The 24,850-nt window shown below is 45.7% G+C and overlaps 1 protein-coding gene across 2 annotated transcripts in view; it reads right to left on the reverse strand.

Moving 5' to 3' along the window:
• Positions 1-24,850, reverse strand: part of Slc41a2 (solute carrier family 41 member 2) — a 73,599-nt gene that overhangs the window by 15,680 nt on the left and 33,069 nt on the right. For both annotated transcript variants that reach the window (XM_005358234.3, XM_026784549.1), the window contains exons 4-8: positions 24,344-24,415; positions 21,499-21,643; positions 18,574-18,720; positions 10,689-10,836; positions 8,657-8,736 (exon numbers count right to left, since the gene is read on the reverse strand). In XM_005358234.3, the coding sequence (XP_005358291.1) occupies positions 8,657-8,736; positions 10,689-10,836; positions 18,574-18,720; positions 21,499-21,643; positions 24,344-24,415 (592 nt within the window). The remainder of the gene's footprint in view (positions 1-8,656; positions 8,737-10,688; positions 10,837-18,573; positions 18,721-21,498; positions 21,644-24,343; positions 24,416-24,850) is intronic.

Genomic DNA, 24,850 nt, shown 5'->3' on the forward strand with positions numbered 1-24,850 from the left:
TGTGTGTGTGTGTGTGTGTGTGTGTGTGTGTGTATTGAGAAAGGGTCTCTTTCTTGTCATTGTTTCATAACTGTGTACCCTAGGCTAGCTGGCTACAATCTTCCAAGAATTCTCTTGTCTCTGCCATAGGAGAGCCAAGAACACAGATACACTCTATGGCACCCAGCTTTTACATGGGTTCAGGGGCAAGTCGAATCCAAGTGTTCGACACGACACCCACTGAGCTCTGGCCCCAGCCCCTGCCTAAGGACTTGTCTATCAGGAGCTTATAACTATGCTTTTAAACCTGGAATTTCCTAGTCAGAGCTCACCTTTGACAGCCAACAGCGAAAGTGGAGCACCCCGTACCTAGCATGAATTGTACACGTGCTACATATTACGCACACAAGGACAGTGACTCACTCCCCTGATACTGAATTAATGCATCCCAGCAACTGAAAGTGGGGGTGCATTTGTCCTATAGAATTGAAGCACTGCCGCTGAGATTCTGGGGAGCAGAAAGGAAGAAACTGACTAACAGGGGCCCTTGTGATCGTTCATGGACCTCTGCTCACACTCTCAAAATGCAGCAGAATCTAACAGTAAGAATGTATTTGATACAGTGCAGAAGACTGCAGGTAACATTTTTAAACAGCGGCTATTTCCACAGAATGCACACACCGCAGGAAGTGTTTCCTTCCCTTCACTCTGGGGACTCTCTGGGGTAATGTTCCATTTGGTGTTTTATTAAACATGGAACGCTTCAGTGCAGATATAGTCGAGGTACACTATTGGGCTTCAGCCAATTACCATCGTGGTGATTTTCCTGAGACTGACCTATTAATGATCACTTGTAGCTCTCTCTGAGAGCACGGATGCCTGGGTAGAAATCTAGAGAAGCACCATTATCACTTCCCTGTTACCATAGGGATGGCAATGATGTCATCTTCCTCAGTCACTTTAGAAAGCACCGGCGCTGCTTCTCCAGGTGAAGTGGATACAAGGTTGCTAGGGAAGAGATTAGGAAAGTAGCAGCTCTTCATGGTCTTGTCAGGGTTGCCCATTACAGTTTTTAATTCCGGCAAAGTTATTACCTTGGAATAGTTTCTTTGATGTCAAAGAATGCTTCCTTGGTATGGTTTTAGACACTGTTGCTTTTAAGATCTTGTTATTAACGCAGCTTCTGAATTATTTAAGTTCTACAGACACTAACTGCATTATTAAAGCTAGCAGAAAGCATCTAAAGATAGTCTTGTATAAATTAAAAACATCAGGAGAACCAGGCTGTCAATACACTAAGTAGTGAGACTCCTCGGTATCCGCGGGACTGAAGTGAGGTGTAGCGCTAGGAGAAGCTCGTGAATGGTAAAATACCCAATGCTAAGATGGGATCATCAGCAGCTCGCCTAGGGTCTCCTCTACAGCTCTTGCTGTTTCCAGTAAATGTTTCACACTCACATCATGGGCTGTATTTCAGATTCTATCAAGATTTTTTTTTTTGTACATTTTCAAAGGAACCCAATACAAAAGTTCATTTCCTTAAAAAGCAAACTACGCTCCTAATCCTAGCCTGGTCAGTGATCCGGCACCTTCCACATGGGTCTGCATGATCACCCTCCAGGGCTCCCCCCATCAGCGCTCAGAGGCGATCATCCTCAGTTTCTAGAAACGCACAGGGATGGAGAGACATGCCCTCCGTTTTCATCTGCTTCAAGGGCAGGCAAAGCCCCTTTCATTTGGATAAGGGCAGGCACGGTTAACTCCTACTCCCCACCCCCCTTTATTTACTGCTTCTTACGAGTACACTGTGCAGAAGCTGGCCAATAACTGACCGAGTCTCTCTCTGTGTTTTCCACCCTAGCTCATGATGTTCTAATGAGGGCAGAAATAGGTTCAAGTGCAGGGGAGAAATACTGTATTCCCTTAATGTATAAAGTATAAATATCCTCTATACGTATATGTAATATAACCATGTGGTAAATATGTATAATTTTATACTATGCAATATGTATATAATGGATATAAAAAGATACACGTAATGTTTATTTATATAGCCATCTTTAGAGGAGATTATTTTAAATGGCTCCTTCAGAAAGTGATAATGAAAAAACCAAACCAGCTTAAAGAACACTGCCGTAGTGAGAACGTCCCACCCAGCATGTAGAAATGAGTTAGTACCATTGAGACAACCCGCTAAATCCTTAGAATGGCCACAAGTGGCTCCTTCACCCCAGGGCATCTGCCCGGCATTATGGCTTCCTTCTTTATGCACCACGGCATGAAAAGGTTGAGAAACACTGTCCTGGGGGAAACCTACTCGGCTCAGGACGAGTGAGGCTGTCAGCTGAAAGTCCCTTCTCCTTCATCTCCCTCCGCACCCCTTAGCCCCGTCTCCACAGACTTTCCTCAGGGATCTTTCTCACTTGCTCTAGCACGGCATGGCCGGCCTGTCTTTCCAAGGCTACGTGGAAAGGATTTCTTGAACTCAGGTTTTCGGGCTCGGTGGCAAGTACCTTTCCCCACTGAGCCATGCCACGGGCCCTCGGCTCCTTCTCCCGCCTGCAAATAATTCGCTCCTGAATCCTCACCTCTCTCACTTAACATGTAAAGATGCTTTGCCTAGAGATTCCTACATAAAGAGTTCAGGGAGCAGAACACACCGAAGAGCTGAGACATTAATACTAAGCCATTTCTCTAGTTATAAACAAGAGACTTATTAAGGACAGAAATAAGTGTTGCTACCATTGCTAAAATTTTATATAAATGGAAGGGACCATTTTTCTCCTTTTGCCTCCTTAAATATACCTTAACAGTTCCCTCTACCGTCTACGGATTTGTTTTATGATCTAGGCTATGTTATTTAACATGATAATTTCCTCTGATTCAGTGGCCTGTAGTTTACAGCAAAATGAAAATTTACCCCTTAACTCATACACTTATTCGCTCACCCATTGCCAGATCTCGACACTGTGGCCATTACTCAGGGTTGGAGGAAACAGAACTCATCATTCAGAATAAATATGGGGTGCCATGCAATCGCTAAAGGCAGGGGGGCACACAAAGGGGATGAACAACTCTGGCCCTTGCCTTGCAGGTGCGCTGCTGCGATTGCATCTGGATGGGGGCGGGTCTGGAGGGGGGGGTCTGGATGGGGGGGTCTGGAGGAACGGTCAGTGCACTGTAGATGCGCGAAGGAGAACCAGAGCACGGTGTGAAAGTGGGGTGCCTGGAGAGAGATCACAAGCCACTCAACAAAGGGACTTCATTGTGGGTGGGGAGGTGGGGTGAGCCCAAGAGGCAGAGTGTAGGGTAGACAGGGCCCAGTGTGTTGGGCTAAGTAACTGATGCTTCATTCTCCAGGAAACAGAAAGAGAACTCTGTTCTTAGAGTGATGGGCATAATCTGGTTTGTGAGGAAGAAGATGATGATGATTATATCTTATTAGTTACTTTGTCTGTCTGTGTGTGACAGGTACATGCTGTGACATGCCTGAAAGAGTCAGAGGACCACTTCTAGGAGGTGGTTCTCTCCTTCCACCATGTGGATCCTGGGGGATTGTACTCTGTCTTGATGGCGAGTGCCTTACCTCCACTGACCATCTCACCAGCCAAGATTATTTTTGATAGCAAATAATCACAGGATAGGGCTGGAGAGATGGCTCAGCCCTTAATAGCACTGGCTGCTCTTCCAGAGATCCTGAGTTCAATTCCCAGCAACCACATGGTGGCTCACACCATCCGATCTGGTGGCCTCTTCTGGTGTGCAGGCAATCATTCAGACAGAACACTGTATACATAACAAATAAATCTTTTTTAAAAAAGGTTTACATGATGGCAGGATAAATGGAATGAGTGAAGGACCAGCCAGAGAAGTAATTTATAGAGATCTCCTCAGGAAAACTACTGACCAAATGTCGGGATAAAAAGGCAAAGCACCCTTCTACAGCTTTCCCTCCTGGCCCCACTGAAGCCCCCTCTCCCTAGAAGGCAACTGACCATGCCATTCTGAGAATCAGGAGGGCAATCTTCCCTCCCCTTCCTGTCCTTCAGTTCCAATCCTGTCTCATGTCCAGTAGGCACAGCAGTATGTGATGGGGGTGGTGGACGTCATAGAGCCAGCACAGCTGTTTGGCAAAGATCCAGCAAAGCTGAGCCACATGATGGCCGCCCGTGGTCTCCATCTCCACCTCTGGCATTCTTGAGGGACCTTCAATATTGGTACCAGTTAGGAATGTTGGACTGGCGGGAATTTTCTTCTGTATCATTTCTGCCTTCTCCCAGGGCAGTCCTGAGCAAACTATTCCTCCCCCTCCCTATTTTAGGGAAATTATCCTTATCTACTTGAAGGTCTTCCTTATGCCAGAGTTCTCTTTACAGGGCTGTGAGACATTTCTGAAACTGTACTTACTCCCTGTCCTTACTCAGGAACAAGATAACCAAAACAAAGGGAACTTGAAAAGGTCAGCCAGACTCGGTGGGCTGGAGGAACTCGCCACAGATCAAACTGCAGGCCTCTCCCCACTGTACACCCAGGCAATCACGTGGCTTACACAGCAAGGAAGTTAGATTAGCTGAAGTTACTTCTGTCCGACACAGAGACTTATACTGATGGGCAAAGAATGACATAGAAAGACAATAAAAGTGTTCTATAAAGATATAAAATATAAACATTGTTTATGCCAGAATTTGATTATAACTGCAGCAGCTTTGGCCTGAGGATATTTCTTGAGCACTCTGACTGTTAAGGGTGGGACATGGCAGCGTGCCTAGGATGGCTTGAAGATTGTTTTGGCCAAATGTCCTTGTAATCACAGAAGCAACCAGCCCGAGAGCGACTTGTCATATGCCTCTAGATTCTTAAAAATTGGGTTATGGGGTTAATGAGTAAAAATGATAACTCTGTTTATGAATGATGTCAAAACTTGAGGGGAAACGATTGGAAATGATGACTCTGTTCTGTCACAGCTTATTACTTGATGACCAAGAGGAAATGAAACACATGTCCAAAGACAAAAATGACATGTTCTCTGTTTTAGAACAACATGAACGCATCCCTGCTTACTGAATTCTGTACAAATAGAGAAGCTCCCTGGCTGCCAGTCAGTCAGGCTGCATGGTTCTCCAGACCACCATGACCTGGCTCACGTCCTTCCCTGACCAGCTCCTCACATCCCCTGCGGGGACCCGTCCACCATCGGGGATGATCACCGGCACCCAGTCCTACAGCAGAACTCCTGCAGGGCCTCTTTTCCTCCAATCCCTCTGCAGATCCTCAGGGCAGACCCAGCTTTCTTCCCTCCTGTGGACCCTCTCAGCCCTGCGCCCTTCTAGCCCATCACCATACCTTCCTTTGAGCTCCCCAATACCTAGCAACGAGTTCTAACTGGGTCCCCCAGTAGCCACACCTGGCATGGACTCAGAAGCATCCCTACCAGGCCATTCACGGCCTCCACATGGTCCTAAGATCACAAAAAGGCAACAGAAACTGAGGAACAGAAAACCACGCCAAAAAGACAAGACCAGGTTTCAACACCAAGAATTACAATCATACAGCTGGAGCAAAAACCAAGGACTTAAAAATAGCCATTTAAGTTCAAGGACCTTAAAGGAGATATGAATAAATACATTAGTGAAGTCTGTGAAAATGCAAACAAAATAGAGATGGAAATAGTTTTAAGACGTGGGAGTAGAAATAGAATCTCTTAGGAAAGCCAAAACTGAGGGGAAAGTGGAACTGGAAAATTTAGGAAGTCAAACAGGATCCTCAGAGGCCTTAAAGCCTCACCAACTGAACGCAAGAGCCAGAAGAGAATCTCGGGCACTGAGGACAAGATAGAAGATGGGTATCTCAGTTCAGGAAAATGTTAAATTTTAAAAAATCCAGACATAAAAGATCCAGGAAATCTGGGACACCATGAAAAGACCAAATTTAAGAATAATATGAAGGAACAGAACAAGAAATCCAGGCACAGAAAATATTTTCAACAAAAAACATAGAAGGAAATTTCCCTAACTATCAAAGTACAAGAAGGTGACAGAACTCCAAAAGGAAAATGGGAAAGAAAAGGAAGTTCCTTTACCACATAATCATCAAAACACTAAACATAAAGAACAAAGAAGAAAGAATATTCGAAGCTGCAGGGGGAACAAGCCGAGTAACACAAGGCAGACTCACAAGAATCACACCGACCTCCAGCTGGAAGGTCCTGGATGGGTTGCTGCAGACTCTAAGACCATGGATGCCAGCCCACAATACTAAACCTGGTAAACTGACTGTGTTCCCGAGGATGCCCCACATTGTAACACAAACTAGAAGTGATAAGTTGTTAAAGAAAAAAAAGAACATGAAGGTTGTGGGGGGGGGGGCATAGAGGAGACCTGGGAGTTAGGGGCAGGAGTGGGGACAGGATATGATCAAAATTGTGTGATGTTCTCAAAGAATTGATTCAACATTTAAAAAGGAAATAGATGTGGGTTGAGGGTAAACTCAGAGACAGAGTGACTGCCCACAGCCAAGCCAGGTCCTGGGCTCGTCCCTCAACTCCACTAATAACTAAGTAAACCATATGTAATGCCCAGTTCTGTGGTTCATCACGCATGGTCTTGGGAAGAAGGTCAGATCCAGACATTCCAATGCTTCCAGCAGAAGATGGTAACACAAGGACGGCCTACAATATCCTGCCATCAAGAATTCTGTTAACTTAATGTTTACCGAATTTAACTGACCACAGAACTCACTTCTCAAATCACACTTCCCAACGTCTCACACAGAAGCCTTGTCATTTACTTTCCCTGCGATGTTACCTATCCAATCCGGGTCAATCCGACCACACTTCCAGCTAAGGACTCAAGAGAGCAGGAGCAGGTGGGAGGAAAAGCATCGCTATTCTGGTGGGGAGGATCAGAGTCATGGTAAGAGCTTGGTGCCTCTGATCGGATCACTAGGTCCAGTGGTCTAAGAGTCTTGAAAGACACTGGGATTTGGATTTGATGTCACACACAGCAGAAAGCCACTGAGAAGCTCACCTTGATTGACAGGACACAGACGGTGCTTATGGAAGAACAATGTGACCAAAACAGGAGCAAATGCCTCGCAGGTTAATGGGAGACCAAGCAGAAAATATACCTGCAGCTAAGACAGTTGTAAAGAAGTCTCTGTTTGTACTGTGCTCAGTCCTAGCTAAGGGGTACGTCCCCGACGTCCTGTGTGTCTACGTGTGATCAAGAGTAGGCTCCGTTTCTCCCGTCTGTGCACACTGTTTGCAAGCCTATCCACTGGATGGACATCTTGTCCTCGTCCCTTCCCTCCTCATTGTATCCATCGAACAATGTACAACCACCAACCCTCCCACCCCTGAAACACCTTATCTCCCCATAAGAGGGACTCTCAAATCCCAACTCAGGGAAGCAGCCAACTGGCCAGGTCTGGGTGTACCCCAAAACACAGCTTGTGTTATTCGGAAAATTGTGGGCTTGTTTTTTCTCCTTGCAAACAGTAAGTTTAACGCTAGCAAATTTGTGGCAGCTGCACTGGGCAGGCAGTAACTCAGGAAAGGTATTCCCTTATCCAGGATGGACGGCCTCAGCACGACAACCTCAGCCTGTGTGGACAGACAGGCCGCTGTACACGCAAGTGAATGAGGGGACAGTGGACAGTTTGGTGATGTTAAGTCAAAGAGGAAAACCAGGTAGAAAGAATCAGATGGTTCCATGGTTTTAAGGACAGATGCCAGAAGGGAAATGGTGGCACCAGACAGCTGGGAGAGAGATCTGTATGGGAAAAGTCTTCGACATTCTAAAGGTAGACAAAAATTACAACGTTCAGTAGAAATTTTAGATCTAAAATTAGACTTCTGCAGAACATGTCATTATATAAATTTTTATGTAAATATAGAAAGTCAATTCTTTGTGTGTGGGGGTGGGGCGTTTAGAGACAGGGTTTCTCTGTAACAGACCTGGCTGTCCTGGAACTGACTTTGTAGACCAAACTGGCCCTGAACTCACAGATATCCACCTGCCTCTGCCTCCCAAGGGATTAAAAGAGTATGCCACCATGCCCAGAAATAAGAAGTTAATTATGCCAAGTAGAATTACTTTTTAAATTATGTCGATCTAGTCTATACTAAAGCTCAACTTCATGCTCACCAGAAGAGGTGAATTAAATTGTCTTATTAAGTGTGCTTCATACAAAAATCATACTATTTTAACATGATTCTTTAATGTATGTATTATACATATTTAATATAAGGATTATAATTTCCATGGTGAAGGCAAGAAAATGATGAGGTCAGGTTTTCAGGTGTCAGTGGAGCGGCAGCTCTTAGTGAGTGGACTGAACTTAGCCAAGAGCCAAATCTGGCTAATTCTGCTTCTTCTAAGATAACCAACAAAAGCAAATATAATACCAGTGGTTCAGCCAAAGAGGGAAGGGCAAGTCAGAACCGGAATTCTGCATTCTGTCACGCTGGCCTTACACGTCAGGAGCGCCTGTCTAACCAACACGTAACAAACAGGACTGAGAAACAGCTCTTTTCCAAACAGGGTTGTATGTACTGAGACCAGGGAAGAGGTTTCCTCTCTGAGGTACATCTGCGTTTGAAGGAAGAAATGGATGGAGTAGGAAGACATGTGGGTTCCTGAGGGTGATGTCATCGTGAGGCAGTACTTTCCGGGCTTACCGTTGATAACTGGCGTGTAAACGACAATCCCAACCAAGTTCGGGTCGGATACAGTTGTGTCCAGAATAAGGCCCCCAATGCTGAAAGGAAGAAAACCATGTATCAGGGAGGGGAGATGGAAAAGAGTCTCAGGTGGCTCTGACATTCAGACACTCCCACCTTGTACAGTACAATGTTAATGCAATATAAAAATCAGGCAAAAAGATGAATATTCAAAGTAGAAATCAATGTTATCAGTAAAAAACTGGAAATAAAACATGGCCATGAAGGCAGGAGAGGCGTCCAGTGGGTGAGGAACTGGCTATTTAAGCACAAAGTCCTGAGTTTAAAGCCTATATAAAATCTCTGCAGTGGGAGGCAGACACAGAAGGATCTCAGGGGCTCACTAGCCCATGCCGACCAGCCAATTAGTGATTGCCAGGTTCAGTGAGTGCCTGTCTCAAAACTAAGATAGACAGCAAATATAGGGTGTGACAGATGAAGACCCCCTGAACCCGGTGTTGACTTCTGGCCTCCACAGATGCACACCTGGGCACATGCAGTACACACCCAGTCTACACACTAAAGCAATAATAAATACCATAACCAACAGGTAAAATGTGAGTGCGTTAGTTTTTGTTTGTTTGTTTTACATATCTTGCCCCCACCCCCTCTGGGAAACAGGGTCTTGCTGCTATGTAGTCCAGATGGCCCTCAACTTATAGCAATCCTCCTGTCTCAGCCTCCCAAGTGCTGGGATAATAGGCATGTGTCACAATTCCCAGGTTACAGTTTGTTAACCTACAAGAACGCCCTATAAGGCGTTGTCAACTACTTCAAGGCTTAAAACAATGGGATGAATGGTCCCTTCATATTCTTCTGCACAGAGTATCTTTTGTTTTGTTTTGTTTGAGACAGGGTCTCACTATATAGGCCTAGGCTGGCCTGGAGCTTGCTAGTAGACCAGGCTAGCCTCAAACCCCTAGAAATCCACTGTCTCAGCCCCCTAAGTGCTGGATCATACTATTTTTCATCATGTCATCTACTATTCTTGCGATTTAAGAGCTAGTTCGTAAACAGCGTCTTTCCATCTTTAAGGCAAGCAGGCATCGGAGGGGCGTTTCTAAAACTAGGTGGATTACAATCATATGGCCAGAGAGCTGTAGCGATGAAAAGAGCTGAGCTTGAGAAGTCTGGGAAATGAGATGGGGTTTTAAGAGAACAAGTGGCAAACCACATGCGTTCAGTATCTCGGTGGAACGTGGAGGCTTGTTTAAGCCTTTATTAATTGTTCACCTTCAGTCTGTGGTTCATGTACTGTAAGACACAGCCAGTCCTGTCACCCACAGTCACCTGCTGCCTAAATCTTCCAGGGATTGCAATCTCCCTACAGCAAAACGATCTGCACGCTGTAGTAGGATGACCGAAAGTCCTGGCACCCTCTTACGGTGGTTCTTAGCCCCGTGCCCAGACCCTCTGTGCCCTAGAGATCCGTTCAGTTCCCGCCGTAACTTCTTCGCTGCTGAGTGGCACGCAGAGACACTAGTTCTCATTTTCAGGCTTAGATCTGACTTCTGCGGTAGATGAGATGTAAATCTCACAGCTTCCACAAATGCCAGCCCACGGGGAGCCCTTCCTGATACATCCAACCCGCGAGGTCGCCATCAATCACCTCCACAAAGCTGGTTTCTAATTCTTAGAGACGCTCGCTGTCCTCCCACGCTCGGGAAAGATGGTGTCGCGAGCAGAGGCACTGCTGTCACCCTCCACCTCCTCGCAAGGGTCTCCCGTGCTGAATTCTGATCTCTGTGTTATCCAAATCCAAAGCTCGCTCACGATTCTTAGTTCACCACATTTTGCAGAACGTTCCTACTCTTTCCCAGATGACTTTGTTATCCAGTGCAGACTGAACATCTTTCCACAGCAGCAGAAATGATAACAGTGATATTCTGGGTCACGGATACCCCATTCTGCAACCCTGCTGGGATTCCTCTGAGTGATGCCTCACTGCTAACCCATGGTCGCGCTCCCGGCCCCCACCGCCAGCACTCACCTGCTTATGACCATGGCTGTTATGACGGGCTCCCAGCCAGAGTGGAGCACAGTCCTGGTAGCTGGGTGTTTGGCAGCTATTATAACCCAGATAGGTGTCAGAGCCAAGAAAAAGGCACAAACTAATGGAGAAATGTAATAATATGTCTCTAGAATAAAGAAAAGAAGACATTTCAGCCCTTCCTCTTTCCAACAGAAAATCTGAATAACAAAAGAAGCATTTTTATCAGGTTTATTATTAAACATATTAAGTGTCTAACATTTTATATATACCCAAGATTTAGAACAGTAAATAAAACCCAATGCCAAAAATGGTGGCCCATTTCCCCTAAGCCAGCAACCAGGAGGCTGGAGATGGGGAACCAACCACACAGTTAGGGCCAGCCTGTGCTACACAGATGCTCTTTTAAACTATCAGCTCATATAACATAAAGAACAACATTAATGTCCCGAACATTCATTATGAGATAACTACACAGCCCACACAGAAGAGCAAGGACACCAGGATGGACAACCAGCAGTTGCCAACTTGATAGCTGCCCAGGATTGCTGTGCTTCTCTGTGGCACATGTCTGGGTCACAACTGTTGATCCGGCCTCTATTTTCCGCCTCCTTACTGACGGCAGGCTTGGCTGCCCAGCATGTCACAGGCATGATTCACGCCACTTCTAAACAAAATTTTACGTGAGTTTTCAGAAATGACTGAAAGGTGTGTGTGTGTGTGTGTGTGTGTGTGTGTGTGTGTGCGCGTGTGCGCGCGCGCGCGCGTGGGCGTGCTTATGTGTGAACTATCTCCCAACACCAGACAAAAGACGCTGCAAGATCAGAGACAAGTTCCTCGGCTTTCTTCCTCAAGGCCCAGAGAGTGAGGCTAGGGAGACACGAGCCCACAGGACAGAGCAGGGGAGGAAACTAGCAGAGGAGGAGCTTGGGAAGTGAATGCCGAGCATGCGTGCGCAGGGTGAACTCCGTGAACATGGGCCTCTAAGGCAAAAACCCTAACAAAGCCTGCAGGCACAGGGCCGTGAAGAACCCAACAGCAGAGGAGAGGCCCCTTGAACTCTGAGAGCCACAAGCAGAGAGCGGAGAAAGGGCCATCTGTGGAGGACGACACTGGCCTTGCAACGAAGTCTGCTCTACTCTTCCCCAGCATAACTCTGAAGCAGGCTCACGGATCGCAAGCTAAGCCACAGTCAGCAGCCGACATAATGAAGTCCAGCGCTGCATACGGAAAACAGAACTGGACACGGAACAGCCCTGTGCCCCCCCCCGGTGCTCAGCAGCCAACCAAGCTTGGAATGTTTGATGGCATGACAATCTCTGCAACATCTTACATTAGGGCACTTTTCTCATCATTTTTTTTTTCAAGTACCTAAAGTACTTTTTACGAGTCTACCAAACTAAATGTATAAATAAGGTGATTTTCTTGGTGTAGTAGTGCACATATAATCACAAGTTCGAGGCCAGCCTAGGCCACAAAAGGACACCACCAAAGAAAGCAGGCTGGCAAGAATGTTCAGAGCAAAGGGCTTACAGCCAAGCCTGACACATAAACTGGATCCTGAGCCAACTGGGAGGAGAGAAAGTTCCACATGAGCACTGTGGCACACATAGACACACACACACACACATAGACATACACACACATAGACATACACACACAGACACACACACACACACTCACTTCTTTTAAAAGGAAAATGAAAGGGCTGGAGAAATGGCTCAGGGTTTAAGAGCACTGGCTGCTCTTCCAGAGGACTGAGGTTTAATTCCCAGCACCCACATGGTGGCTCACAACCATCTGGAACTCCAGATCTAGGGGATCGATTCCCTCTTCCAGCCAGTCTCCATAGGCATGTCACACTCGGGTCCTCAGTTGTCCTAGTCAACATGGGCATGCCACACACGCGGTCCTCAGTCCTCCATTCAACTCTATGTCAAATTTCACCTCGAGTTTCAATGACTTATCATTGGGGGTTCTCAGATGTATAATTTTTTTAATATTTATTTATTTATTATGTGTACAATATTCTTTCTGTGTGTACGTCTGCAGGCCAGAAGAGGGCACCAGACCCCATTACAGATGGTTGTGAGCCATCATGTGGTTGCTGGGAATTGAACTCAGGACCTTTGGAAGAGCAGGCAATGCTCTTAACCTCTGAGCCATCTCTCCAGCCCCTCAGATGTATAATTTTTTAAGGTCATTTTTTTTTTTTTTAGAGTTAGGTGATCAATTCTGTTGCAGTGTGCTTACTCTTTATGTAGCTGCAACCTGAGGAAAGACAGCCTCTCTTCCAGATCACCAACCAGGGAAGATCCTCCCATCTCCATGTTGGGACGCTCTGAGACCAGACTGTCCAAACTTCCAATCCCTGGAAGTTTTTCTATGCATACAGGCGAAACACATAACAATAAAACTGTCAAATGTAAAAGATGACAGTTTTTAAATAAATATCTATATAACATGTACAATTTCTCTTAGCTCTCTAACAGGCAAATCACACAAAAGTGCATCACAACCACGTAAACCAGAGCTCACAACCACAGTCGGCCTTCTCTTTCAGTCAGATCTTTCTTGCCCTGTCTTTCCGTTCTTACTTTTCTGAAGTGTTACTAATCCCCAGAACTCTGTACTGAGCCAAGATCCTATGCTGTTTCACTAATCCCGAGTCCTCGTGTGGAGGATGCTTTTGCTACAATCAATCATATGCTCAGGCAGTTGCCATGCCAACGTCATTAGGGGGCCACTTGAATAAATTCTAATCGTATTAGCTACATTATTTTCAAAAGGAACAATGCACTTTGTAAGACAGTATTTACTCAATATCTATTATGTATATAGCACCAAGAGTACTACAAAAAATAAGTAAATAAAAAAGCCATGGTATTGTCAAGAATTCTGTATTTCAAACAAAAAGGTACAGTCACAGGTACTCTAATTATTGCCTAATTCACTGATGTCCTACAGTGAACTAAATAGGCTTTAAAAAGTGGGGGAGATGAGTTTTGTATTTAGACAAAAAGCTGTAATCACTGACCAAACACAAAGTCATGAAGGCCACCTCAATAAAGTGCTATAGCAATTCAGATAAGCACAGCTAGATAAGCACATGCATGCATGCATGTATGAAGGATGGATGGAAGGATGAACAGATAAGCAGGCAGATTGACTGACAGGGTCTCATAATGAAACATGGTTGGCCTAGAGCTTGCATATAGCCCAGGCCGGATTTGAACCCAAGGTCCTCTTGCCTCAGCTTTCCCAATGTTTGGATTACAGGCACATCTCTAGCTCACACAAATCTTTACTGGTATAAAGAAGCGCAACTGAGCTCTGCACTGTTGATCCACATCCTGAAACCTTTCTAGTAGTTTTAAAACCCTTTTGGTGGAATCCCCATTTTTCTGAAGCATACATAGGACCGTGTCATCTACAGACAGGGATAACTAACCCTTCCTTGGACTCCCTTGATCCCCTTTTGTTTCTATTGCTCGTTAGTTCCTCTAGTGTGATGCTGAGCAGAACTGAGAGTGGGCGCTCTCGCCCTGCGTCACCACAGAGGCCATGTTTCCCTCATGTACTTTTCACTGTTTGCTCTTGGTTTTCTGAGGCGGCATCATCTCTGTCCAGCAGAGTTCCTGGCCGATAATTTCCTCCAGGTCTCCAGCTTTGCTATCAGGCTGAGATGCCGACCTCATGAAACAGGGTTGAATGTGTTCTGCCGGGATGCTTCCTGGAAGGATTTGCTTTCTGGGGTTGATGTTTTTCAGTATTTATTTGTGTGTGTATTTGGGTTGTTGAAATAAGGTCTACTTTAGCTCAGGCTGGCTTCACACTCATGCAAACATGTTTTCTTTTTAGTTACTACTCCAGTCTACTTGTCTCACCAAGACTTTTATTTCTTCCTTAGTCAGCTTCATGGCTGGATGCTTATAGAAGTGTATCCACTCACCAGAGGCTAGGCTTTCAGCATGTAATTCTTCCTAACAGCCCCGGGATCCTTTCCATTCTGGGGTACCGACTACAATGTCTGTGCTTTCCTTTCTGGTCTTACTTAGAGTCTTTTCTCTTCTTAGTCAAAACTAAGACAGCTGTCAGTCTTTTTCATTTAAGAAAAACCAACCCTTCATCTTGCTGGTTTGTCCCATAGCTTTCCTGCTTGGTTTAACGATGCTAGTCCTTACGTCTCTCCTGCAGAGCTTGGGTTTAGTGTGTTCTTTCCCCAGTTTCCTGCCGTGTAGCCTTAGGATGCTTGCGTCTTCTATAACACAGGTGGTTACAGCTATGAGCTGGGAGCGTCCTCCTTAGAGTTGCGTGTGTGGTATCCCTGAGGTTTCTTAGAACTACCTGTGCAGTATCCCGTAGGTTTTGGAACATGGTTTCTCCATTCTCACCTGGCTTAAGATGTTTCCATTTGAGTTCTTTGAGCCACCGCTAGTTTGAGGTGTCCCACTGAACTTCTATACATTTACATATTTTCCACTTTTCCTCTGTCACTGCTCTCTAGTTTTACTCCATCACGGTGTCGATAAACATGACACGATTCCTAAACGTGTTAGGATGTGTTACATGGCTTTTAATATGGGGTCTATTCTAGGAAATGACCTCTGTGCAGGAGAAGAATGCACACCACGTGACTGTTGAGGGGACCATTTTGTAGTCTGTCAGGCTGGTGTGAACAAGTGTCCATTTCAAGTTCGGCATTTCTTTACTGCACTTCCGTCCAGATGCGCTACCCATTGTCAAAGTGAGGTTCTGAAATCCCCACTGTGTACATTGTCCAACCCATTAATAACTCTCCTACATTTAGGAGCTCTGACGTTGGATACGTACATATTTACCACTGCTGTGTCCTCTTCATGGACTGACCCCGTGGAACTTTCCCTGTGTCGGATTCTTGGAGCCACGGAGTTTGTGGCCTCTCTAGCCACAGTTTACAGCTACCAAAAAGATCCTCCTGTCTTCTCTAAACGCTGCTTAGTGTTTCCAGGGTAGTACAGGGATTAACAGTATTTCCAAGGACCGGGCTTCTCAGCAAGATGAACGGGATCTTAGAACTGAAATGTGCCTGCTTCTAATCTCTGTATTCAGAATGAAAAGGCCAGGTGCCTAACTGCCTATCTTCTGAGGCCCCCTAGTGCTCAGGATGCAGACACTTTGGCAAGAGAAACACAATGACATTTCAGAACACCTGTAAACTGTTAAACTAACTGCAGAATTAACCGGTAGCCCGTTTAAAAAGAAAATCCCTTGGGGGCATCAATTACACAGATGAAATGAGAAGGGTCTGAAGCACTGCAAAGCCAACTTTGCAAAGCCAACTTTCAGACGACAAATGAAGGCCTGGAATATCCTAAACAATACTTAATAATACTGTGTTCTACGCTTATGGGGACTGTGTTTTCTCTTACTCTTCACCCAGTACCAGTGCGGCACAGTGCAAGGTCTCTGGGTCAACCCTCAGCTCCACAGAACAACAAAACAAACAACAAAAAAAACAAATCAGGTAATGTCAGATTGCGAGTTCACGCCTATAATCCCAATACTCAGGGAGTGGAGGCAGCATGAGCTGGAGGGCCAGTCTCAGATACAGAGGCCCTCCCGAGACACAGCCTTAACCCGGCACCCCGGAACACTCACAATCTTGCAAGCTTTGGAGGAGAGTACACGAGGACCGTAGCCGTTGTTGTTCTGTCTGCACAGGGGCTTTATCTGCGAGTGTGTGCACACCAGGTGCATCCCTGGGACACAGGGAGACCAGCCGAGGCCATCAGATCACCCGTGACTGGAATCGCAGGCGCTTGTGCTGTCACGTGTCACGTTACAGCTGCCATGTGAGTGCTGGGACTCCAGGCATGCACCACCACACCCACCCAGTTAATCTGTAGCATTTCTGTTCTCTTAATACTGCTGAGAAGAAATCTTCATCCTCTTGTAGACGTGTGTGTGTGTGTGTGTGTGTGTGTATGTGTGTGTGTGTGTGTGTGTCCCTTCTCTCTGATTGCCTCTTCAAAGCAGGAGAAACTTGAACTTCAAGAGTTAGTCAAAGGGGCACCGAAGCCTTGCTCGGGTTCTTACTGGCCTCCTATTGATGACGGTCTTGAGACAGGGTCTCACATCCAGGCCCCAGATCCTCAGTACTCCTTCCTCAGCTTCCCCGCTGGGAGGATGAGTGCACATTCCACACCTGGCCAGATTACCTCCCTTCTCCAGTACAGTGAACAGCCTGGCCCTCAGGGGAAGGAGGACAAGTTGTTCAGAAGTCTGTCTGTGGCTTGGGTGGTGAGTTTAACGGGGTGAGAGAATGAAAACACCACATTCTCTGAGACCAGATATAAGCTAACATTTACTCCTCGACTCTAGTGTCTGGGTCTAGATTGCATGATAATTCAGAGAAGGAAAAAGAGGAATCAATGTATTATCCCAGCAACAAAAATTAGACAAGACTTAGGGTCATTTCTTTAATAACAACTCCCCTTTTCTGCACTTCCTGTGAGAGGAGAGGGAACTGAGCACTCCCGAGCAACCATCACTGCACCCCCAAGAGTGACAGAGCCATAGCCAATGAGAGATCAATGACAGTTTATGGCACCAGCCCATCTATTGTCTCATGCACTGGTTCAGGCGATGCATCTCTGTCTTCGAGTGAGGAAAGATGTATCTGAGCACACACAGTCTGTGCCACACATCAAACCAAAGTCAAGGCAGTGTCCCGTACTACACGGGGCCTTTCATGCCGCTGCCGGAGTCATACAGAGCTACTGCATTTGATGGGTTAAAGCCTATTTGGTTCAAAAGTACATCTGAAGTTCCTCTCCAAACTTCAGAATTGTACCATAAAGCTGAATAAAACCCATAGCAATCTGTGAATAAATATTTGCCTTGGGATGGCCTTGTAAATAATTTTATTATAGTAAAGTTGTGCTTTTGTTAAACTGGAAATCTGACGCATGTGCGCACACACAAAACACACACACACACACACACACTTGACATGTAAATGAAAACACAACATTCTGCCTTTAACCCATGCCCACAGATGAGGCTCACTCCCACTGGCTGTGGGCCCAGAACACATTATTCCCGCTAGGACAGCTCACTGGACTCTGCACATTTCCCGTCATGACTCATCAGGAACACGCACAAGATGACTCCAACTTCACTAGTAGTCAGCTAATTTTCAGATGTGTCTTTTGTTTTGTCTCTAATTGTCTGGAAGCTATTTATTAGCATGCGGTTTTGATTTGGGAAAAATAACTCATTGGTAAATAGGAAGGAAGGAGGGTAGGAAGGAAGGAAGGAAATACAAACACACAAAAACCATGATAACTCTGTATTCTCATATTCAAAACACTTAACAGTGTAGTGTGATTCCTAACTGGCTATCCAATGAGAAGAAAGCACAGAACCCATGGAGTACCACAGGATTGTATTAAACTACGATAGTAGCAATGTGTAAAGCTGGGGGCATATATAACTTCTATGACCCTCCAGCTTCCTGTCTGAAATTCCAAAGAATACCTAGGTGTTGTATAGCACACACCTGTAACCAAATACGTGGGAGGCGGAATTAGGGGGCAGAAGTAGGATGAGGAGTTGAAGGGGAGCAAATGTGTCCACAAAGCAAATCTGAGGATACCCTGGGAGCACAGGAATTAGCAGCCTCAAGAAGGAAGGGTGGGAGTGGGGCAGAAAGGGGAAGAAAGAATTTACAGAGGATAAACATTTTCTTGAGAGTTCTGAACTCAGTAAGAGAAGAAAGCACACGAGAGCCACAGCACATAATAAATACACAAGCTACAGTGTTCTAGTCAACTTCATCGCTAGTTCTAACATCACTTTCTAATGACCGAATAATTCCACGTTTAGCTTCAAGTCAACTTACCCAGGCAGGAGTACAAACCCTGACTGATCCACGCTAATATGGCGAGAGTTATCAGATCACCAAAACTAGCAGCGATGGGTGTGGCCACGTTGTCAGGGTTTATGCCTGTCTTCTTTGAGCCAACGATAACCCCGACCATTATTATTCCTAGAAGAAAGAGCGCCCGTTACTCCTGAGACTGACTCAGGAAATCCATCCCCCATACACTGAAATACCCCGCACAGACAGAGAAGCAGCACACCGGTTCTGGCTGGAATGCTCAGATAACTGACAGAGAAAACAAAATCCCCTTTGGCAAAACCTTCAGCAAACTGCAAGAGATCCCGGAAGACATCATCGGCTCATTGTGGCATTTACTGTAAAATTACAGCAAAAACTAAAATTCTGAATTTAATGAGGCATATGCTTTAAATGTAATACATATATATAACCGCAGATTTTTATTTTAACCCGTGAAGAATGAAAACACTAGAGGGAGGAATCCTACTTATATGCGCAGCAACAAAACGCACACCCATGTACGGTGTCTACAGTGGAGTTTAGATCAGGAACCATGTATAAAAGAAGATGGCGTGTGCAGGGGTTAAGAGCACTTAACTTGTTCCCAGAGGGGACCTGGGCTCAATTCAACACTCATCTGACACTCCGGTACCCAGACATACATGCAAGCAGAATATACACTCATATATATCAAATAAAAGAAAAACCAAAAACATTAAGAAAAAGGGGAAAATGGCAAGAATAGGTCTAAAAACTGACGCTCTTTGATGGCTGGATTGCTCAACTATTAAGTGCAGACTGGCTGTTCTTGCTCCACATGGTAACGTACAGCCATGTGGATCTCAAGTTTCTGGGGATACTCCTTCTTACAGCCTCCGAGAGCACAGGCATGCTCGTGTTGCACGTACATACATGAAGGCAGGACATTCATACACATAAAATAAAAATAACTAAATATTGAGAAGAATAAAGAAGGGTTGTGGCCAGGCAGTGGTGGCTCACACCTTTACTGCCAGCACTCAGGAGGCAGAGACAGGCAGATTCCTGAGTTCAAGGCCAGCCAGGTCTACAGAGTGTGTTCTAGGGCATCCAGGGCTACACAGAGAAACCCTGTCTTAAAAAAACCAAACTAAATCAATAAATCAAACAAGCCAGCAGTGAGAGTTATCTGGATGTGATGGTTCATGCCCTTGATCACAAACAGCATTTGGGAGGCAAAGGCGGGGATCTCTGTGAGTTTGAAGCCATTCTGGTCTACAAAGAGTGTTCCAGGGCTACACAGAGAGCCCAACTGAACTTCAGTGATGACATTCTACAACGTACGAGGTGCCTAGTATAGTGCTCATATCAATAAATATAAAGAAGATAATCCTGCAAATTCTAAGGTTATTTTTTTATTGGGGGGGAACTATTGAGGCAGAATTTCCCTGTATGGCCCTGGTTGTACTGGAATTCATTCTGTAGACCAGGCTGGCCTCAAACTCACAGAGGTCCGCCTGCCTCTGCTTCCCGAGTGCTGGATTCAAAGGTGTGCGCTATTAGCACTCAGCTCAGTTAAGGTTTTTAACTTCTGTTTTTTAACATAGAGTCAAAAATATGCTACTGTAAGCATCAGCACAAGGTTATATTTATATTGTCACAGAAACTTAAACTTTGGGGTTTTTGTTGGGTTGGTTTTTCTTAGGTTATACTTGTGCTGGTGAGAGAGGACACACAGGGGTGAGCACAGCTGCCCCCACGGGCACTGGTGTTGGGTTCACCCTTCACCCTGGGCTGTAGTCACAGGGAATTGTGAGCTGCCTCAGGGGGTTCCTGGGAACTGAACTCAGGTCCTCTGGGAGTGCAGGAAGTACTCTCCACCAAGAATTTAGATGAGGGATTGCTTTTGAAACAGAAGATCTGGAATTCTTGCGACAGGCCGGAAAGTCCCCTGTGTGGTTTCCAGGAAGGCCTTTCTTAAGTCTTAGGGAAAACGGGAACACTGGACTGCCTGACTGAAGACTGAGCCAGGGCGTCTGTGGCAAAGGGAACAACCTCAAAAAGCCTGCTTTCTACAGTGTTTATAAATATTTAAATAAATAGGGCGGTGGTGGCGCACGGCTTTAATCCCAGCGCTCGGGAGGCAGAGGCAGGCGGATCTCTGTGAGTTCGAGACCAGCCTGGTCTACAGAGCTAGTTCCAGGACAGGCTCCAAAGCCACAGAGAAACCCTGTCTCGAAAAAAACCAAAAAAAAAAAAAAGAAAGAAAAAACCAAATAAATAAATATAAATAAGTAGTAACATAAAAATACATCTGAATTAAGATTATTTAAAGCTTATGTGGATATTTTCTGTCATTTTCATCATGAACAAATATTTAACAGTCACCATCCTGGAGGCGGACATAGAGGCCCAAAGCCAAACATCAGGCTGAGTCTGGGAATCCTGCAGAAGAGGAGGAGGAGGAGAGAGGAGCATAGGAGCCAGAGGGGTCAAGGGCTCCAAGGGAAGGCTCACACAATCAGCTAACCAGGGCTCAGAGGACTTCGTAGTGAGCCGACAACCGCGACTGACCTATGCACTCTGCTTATATGTGACAGTTGGAACAGGGGCTTTTACTGGCTTTTGGGACCCTACTTCTCATACTGGGTCGCCTTGCCCAGCCTCCATACCTGGGAGGTACTTAGTCCTACCGCAACCTGATATGCATGTATTGTTGATATCCATAGGAGACCTGCCCTTTCCTGGATGGAGATAGAAAAGGAGGGGATTGGGGGATGGGGGTGGGGGGATGGGGGAGAGGGACAGGAGAGGAGTATGGTGCGGGGAGGCTGCACACAGGATGTAAAAGAAATAGAATTTAAAAGAAAAAGTCAGTATCCTGGGAAGTCGATCCTTTTATTAAAAGACAAAAGCTGCCAAGCGGACACTGGGAGCTGCACTCACCCTGCAGAAGAGACGCAATGAAGGCGGTGGCCACGCTGCTGGAGCACAGAAGTATGGAATGGCTGAGGTAATACTTCCCTTCTGGAATCCAGCCCAGAACGATCGCTGCCACGGCTGCTAAGAATCCAACCACTGTGGCCTGGACCTACAGGCAGTTTTTGTAAAATCCAGGTGGGTAATTTTTAAAACGTTAAATTTTCATTAGTCAATCGCTGCATACAAAATAGTCCGAAGAAGTGCTGTGTATGGCAACTGAACTGCCTTCATTTTAAAGAGGCTACTGGATTTTAGTTTTAATATCTGGTGCCCTCTTGAGGAAGAGACCTGGTCAGTCGGCTTCATCAACTCAGACCATGAAACCCAATGTGGACAAGTTCAACAGAACCGCCATATACGGGCTGCCCATGCCTGCTGCAGCATGGCCAGGGCGTAAATTCCACTTCAGACCACTTCAGACAGTGGGCTTTCAAATTGCCCTGACCTGCGTCAACACGTGTGGCCTTCAGGACCACACTGTTTTTGTTTGTGTGGTTGTTGTTGAGACAGTTTCACAATGTGGCCCTGGAACTCACTTTGTAGACCAGACTGACCTCAAACTCACAGATGCTGAGAGAACCCCTGGAGCTGACATTACAGATGGCTGTGAGCCACCCTATGTGGGTGCCGGGACCCACACTCCAGTTCTCTGGAAGAATGGCACGAGCGCTTAACTGCTGAGCCATCTCCAGGCCCTCCAGTCTGCCCTGAACCAGCACCTCCACGTTCATCTTCTCCTTCACAAGCAATGCTGGTGGAGCTCGGGGAGAAAATAGCCCTTCCCCAAACCCAACCCACAGCCGCCACCTTCTCCTCTTCCTTCTGTCTGTGGCAACCAGTCCCAACGACCACTACCTCACCGGTGGTCACCTGTGGTATCAAGATGGCTCTGCCCAAGTCCCCCATTTATCATGTATCCGTGGAGGAGGAAGCCAAAGAGGCACTGAATTTTGGCAACTAGGATTGGCAAATTCCTGGCGACCTCTGGCAACCATCCTAACCAACAGTTTCAGGAAAGAGGATGGCGAGGGAGGGTAGAGATGATGGGAGGACAGAGTGCCACAGGCCGAGGTGGGGACGGTTACGGTGACTTGAACAGACCGCTCACGGCAGTCACGGCTTCAGAGTGTTCAGTGTTTAAATCAACGATTCTCAGTTTCTTGATTTGTTATAGTACTCTATTGATTTATAAATATTTGGAAGGTCTTGGTTTTATCTTGTTACTGGGGAGAACAAACTTCTTGCATGTTAGGCAGGTAGTCTGCCACTGACTGACATCCCTCCCTAGCCATTTGCCAGTGTTTTTACCACCCTGCCTAGGTTCCTACATGGTCACGCCGAAAGGTTCTTAGACTTTTCTAACAAAATTCTACCACTGATGAAACAGACTGAAGCCCAGAACATTTATGTAAATCAGCGAGGGCCTCTACAGCTGGTTTATGTTAGAGGCAAGGTCAGGGCTCAGATCTTCTTGTTCCCGTCCTACAAACTTAGAGGCAACTGCACAGACATGAAAAGGCTTCTATCTCAGGAACTCTTTTATCCTTGAAAGACAATGCAGGAAATTACATTCCACAACCATGTGCTCACTCTTACAGCCTAGCTGAGCTAACATTAAAACTAGTATATCCTCAGGCTGCTCACAGGAGCTAAAAAGTTACTTGTGGGAGCTGGAGTCATTACTGAAGAATTAGGACTTCTCTTATAGAAGACACACCTTAGAGTACCAAGAGCTATAGCTCTATAATTCCTGGTTCATCACATATGTTACTGGTAAGGGAATGGATTTACTAATATTAACAATGGCAACATTAACTAGGGAAAATCAACATAAACAACTGGGTGACCACAATATCCAGAATAAAGCTCAGGGCCGGGCAGTGGTGGCGCACGCCTTTAATCCCAGCACTCGGGAGGCAGAGGCAGGTGGCTCTCTGTGAGTTCGAGACCAGCCTGGTCTACAAGAGCTAGTTCCAGGACAGGCTCCAAAACCACAGAGAAACCCTGTCTCAAAAAACCAAAAAAAAAAAAAAAAAAAAAAAAAACCAGAATAAAGCTCAGTATAATTAAGCAACTAATATGCTTAGAAATCCTGGAGAAGGCAGATGCTGTGTCCTGTAGACCCGGGAGTTTGAGATCAGACTGAGAAACAGAGTGACATTGTCTCACAAAAACAAAAAACTAAAACCAATACAAACGGAACACAAAGAGCAGGGCATGATGGCACGCCTCAGAAACTGAAGCGGGAGGATTCTGAGTTTAAGGCCAGCCTCAGCAACACCAGAAGTTTGTCTCGAAAATAATAAAGATGGGGCTAGAGATGGGAATCAGCTGGGAAAGGACACTGAGGTTTCAGAAGCCCTTGCCTGTTCCAGTCTCTGTCTCTGCCTTTGGATCAGGATGCAAAGTTCTCAGCTACTGCTAAAGTGCCATCCCTGTCTGCCTCCAGCCACGATGATCATGGACTAACCTTCTAAAACTGTAAGCAGCCCCAGTTAAATGCTTACTTTATAAGAGTTGCTGTGGTCATGGTGCCTCTTCATAGCAATTAGGACAGTAACTAAGACAGTACTTAAACAATGAATTCTTAAAATATTTATATAAATATTTTTACTAAAGCTATAGTGTACTTGTAAACTTTTTTTACAACTTGGAAGAAGTTGGCCAGTTTCTAGAAATAGAAGACTTTCAAAGGCCATGGGCATCAACTGATTCCATCCCTTTTGGGGTACTAAGTTATTGCTTTCTTGCATCATGAAACAAACAGTGAATTTCACCCCCAAGATCTATAAATAAATGTGCCACATACCTGCTTTAAAGCCAGGTTGCCAATGATCAGATTCCACTTCTCAATGGGTGAGTCCATCTTCCCAACGTTTACCTGGTGAGGGGAATATCAGCATCACTCTGTTATTGGTTCTATTTAAGCTAAACCCGAATCTTTAAGCATAAACACACCTTTAGCAAACCTACTATGTCTGCCAGGAGCTGATGGCACATGGTTTTGATCCCAGTACTCATGAGAAAGAAGATGGAGGATCTCTGTGAGTTTGAAGTCAGTCCAGTCTACAGAGTGAGTTCCAGGACAGCTAGGGCTACACAGAGAAACCCTGTCTCAAAAAACAAAAACAACCACAGAGAAACCCTGTCTCGAAAAACCAAAAAAAAAAACAAAAAACAAAAAACAAAAAACAAAAACAAGGCCAGGTGGTGGTGGCACACGCCTTTAATCCCAGCATTCAGGAAGCAGAGGCAGGCGGATCTCTGTGGGTTTGAGACCTGCTGGGTCTACAAGAGCTAAAGAGCTAGTTTCAGG

Source organism: Microtus ochrogaster, chromosome 24, assembly GCF_000317375.1.
Source record: "Microtus ochrogaster isolate Prairie Vole_2 chromosome 24, MicOch1.0, whole genome shotgun sequence".
Classification (NCBI taxonomy): Eukaryota; Metazoa; Chordata; class Mammalia; order Rodentia; family Cricetidae; genus Microtus; species Microtus ochrogaster.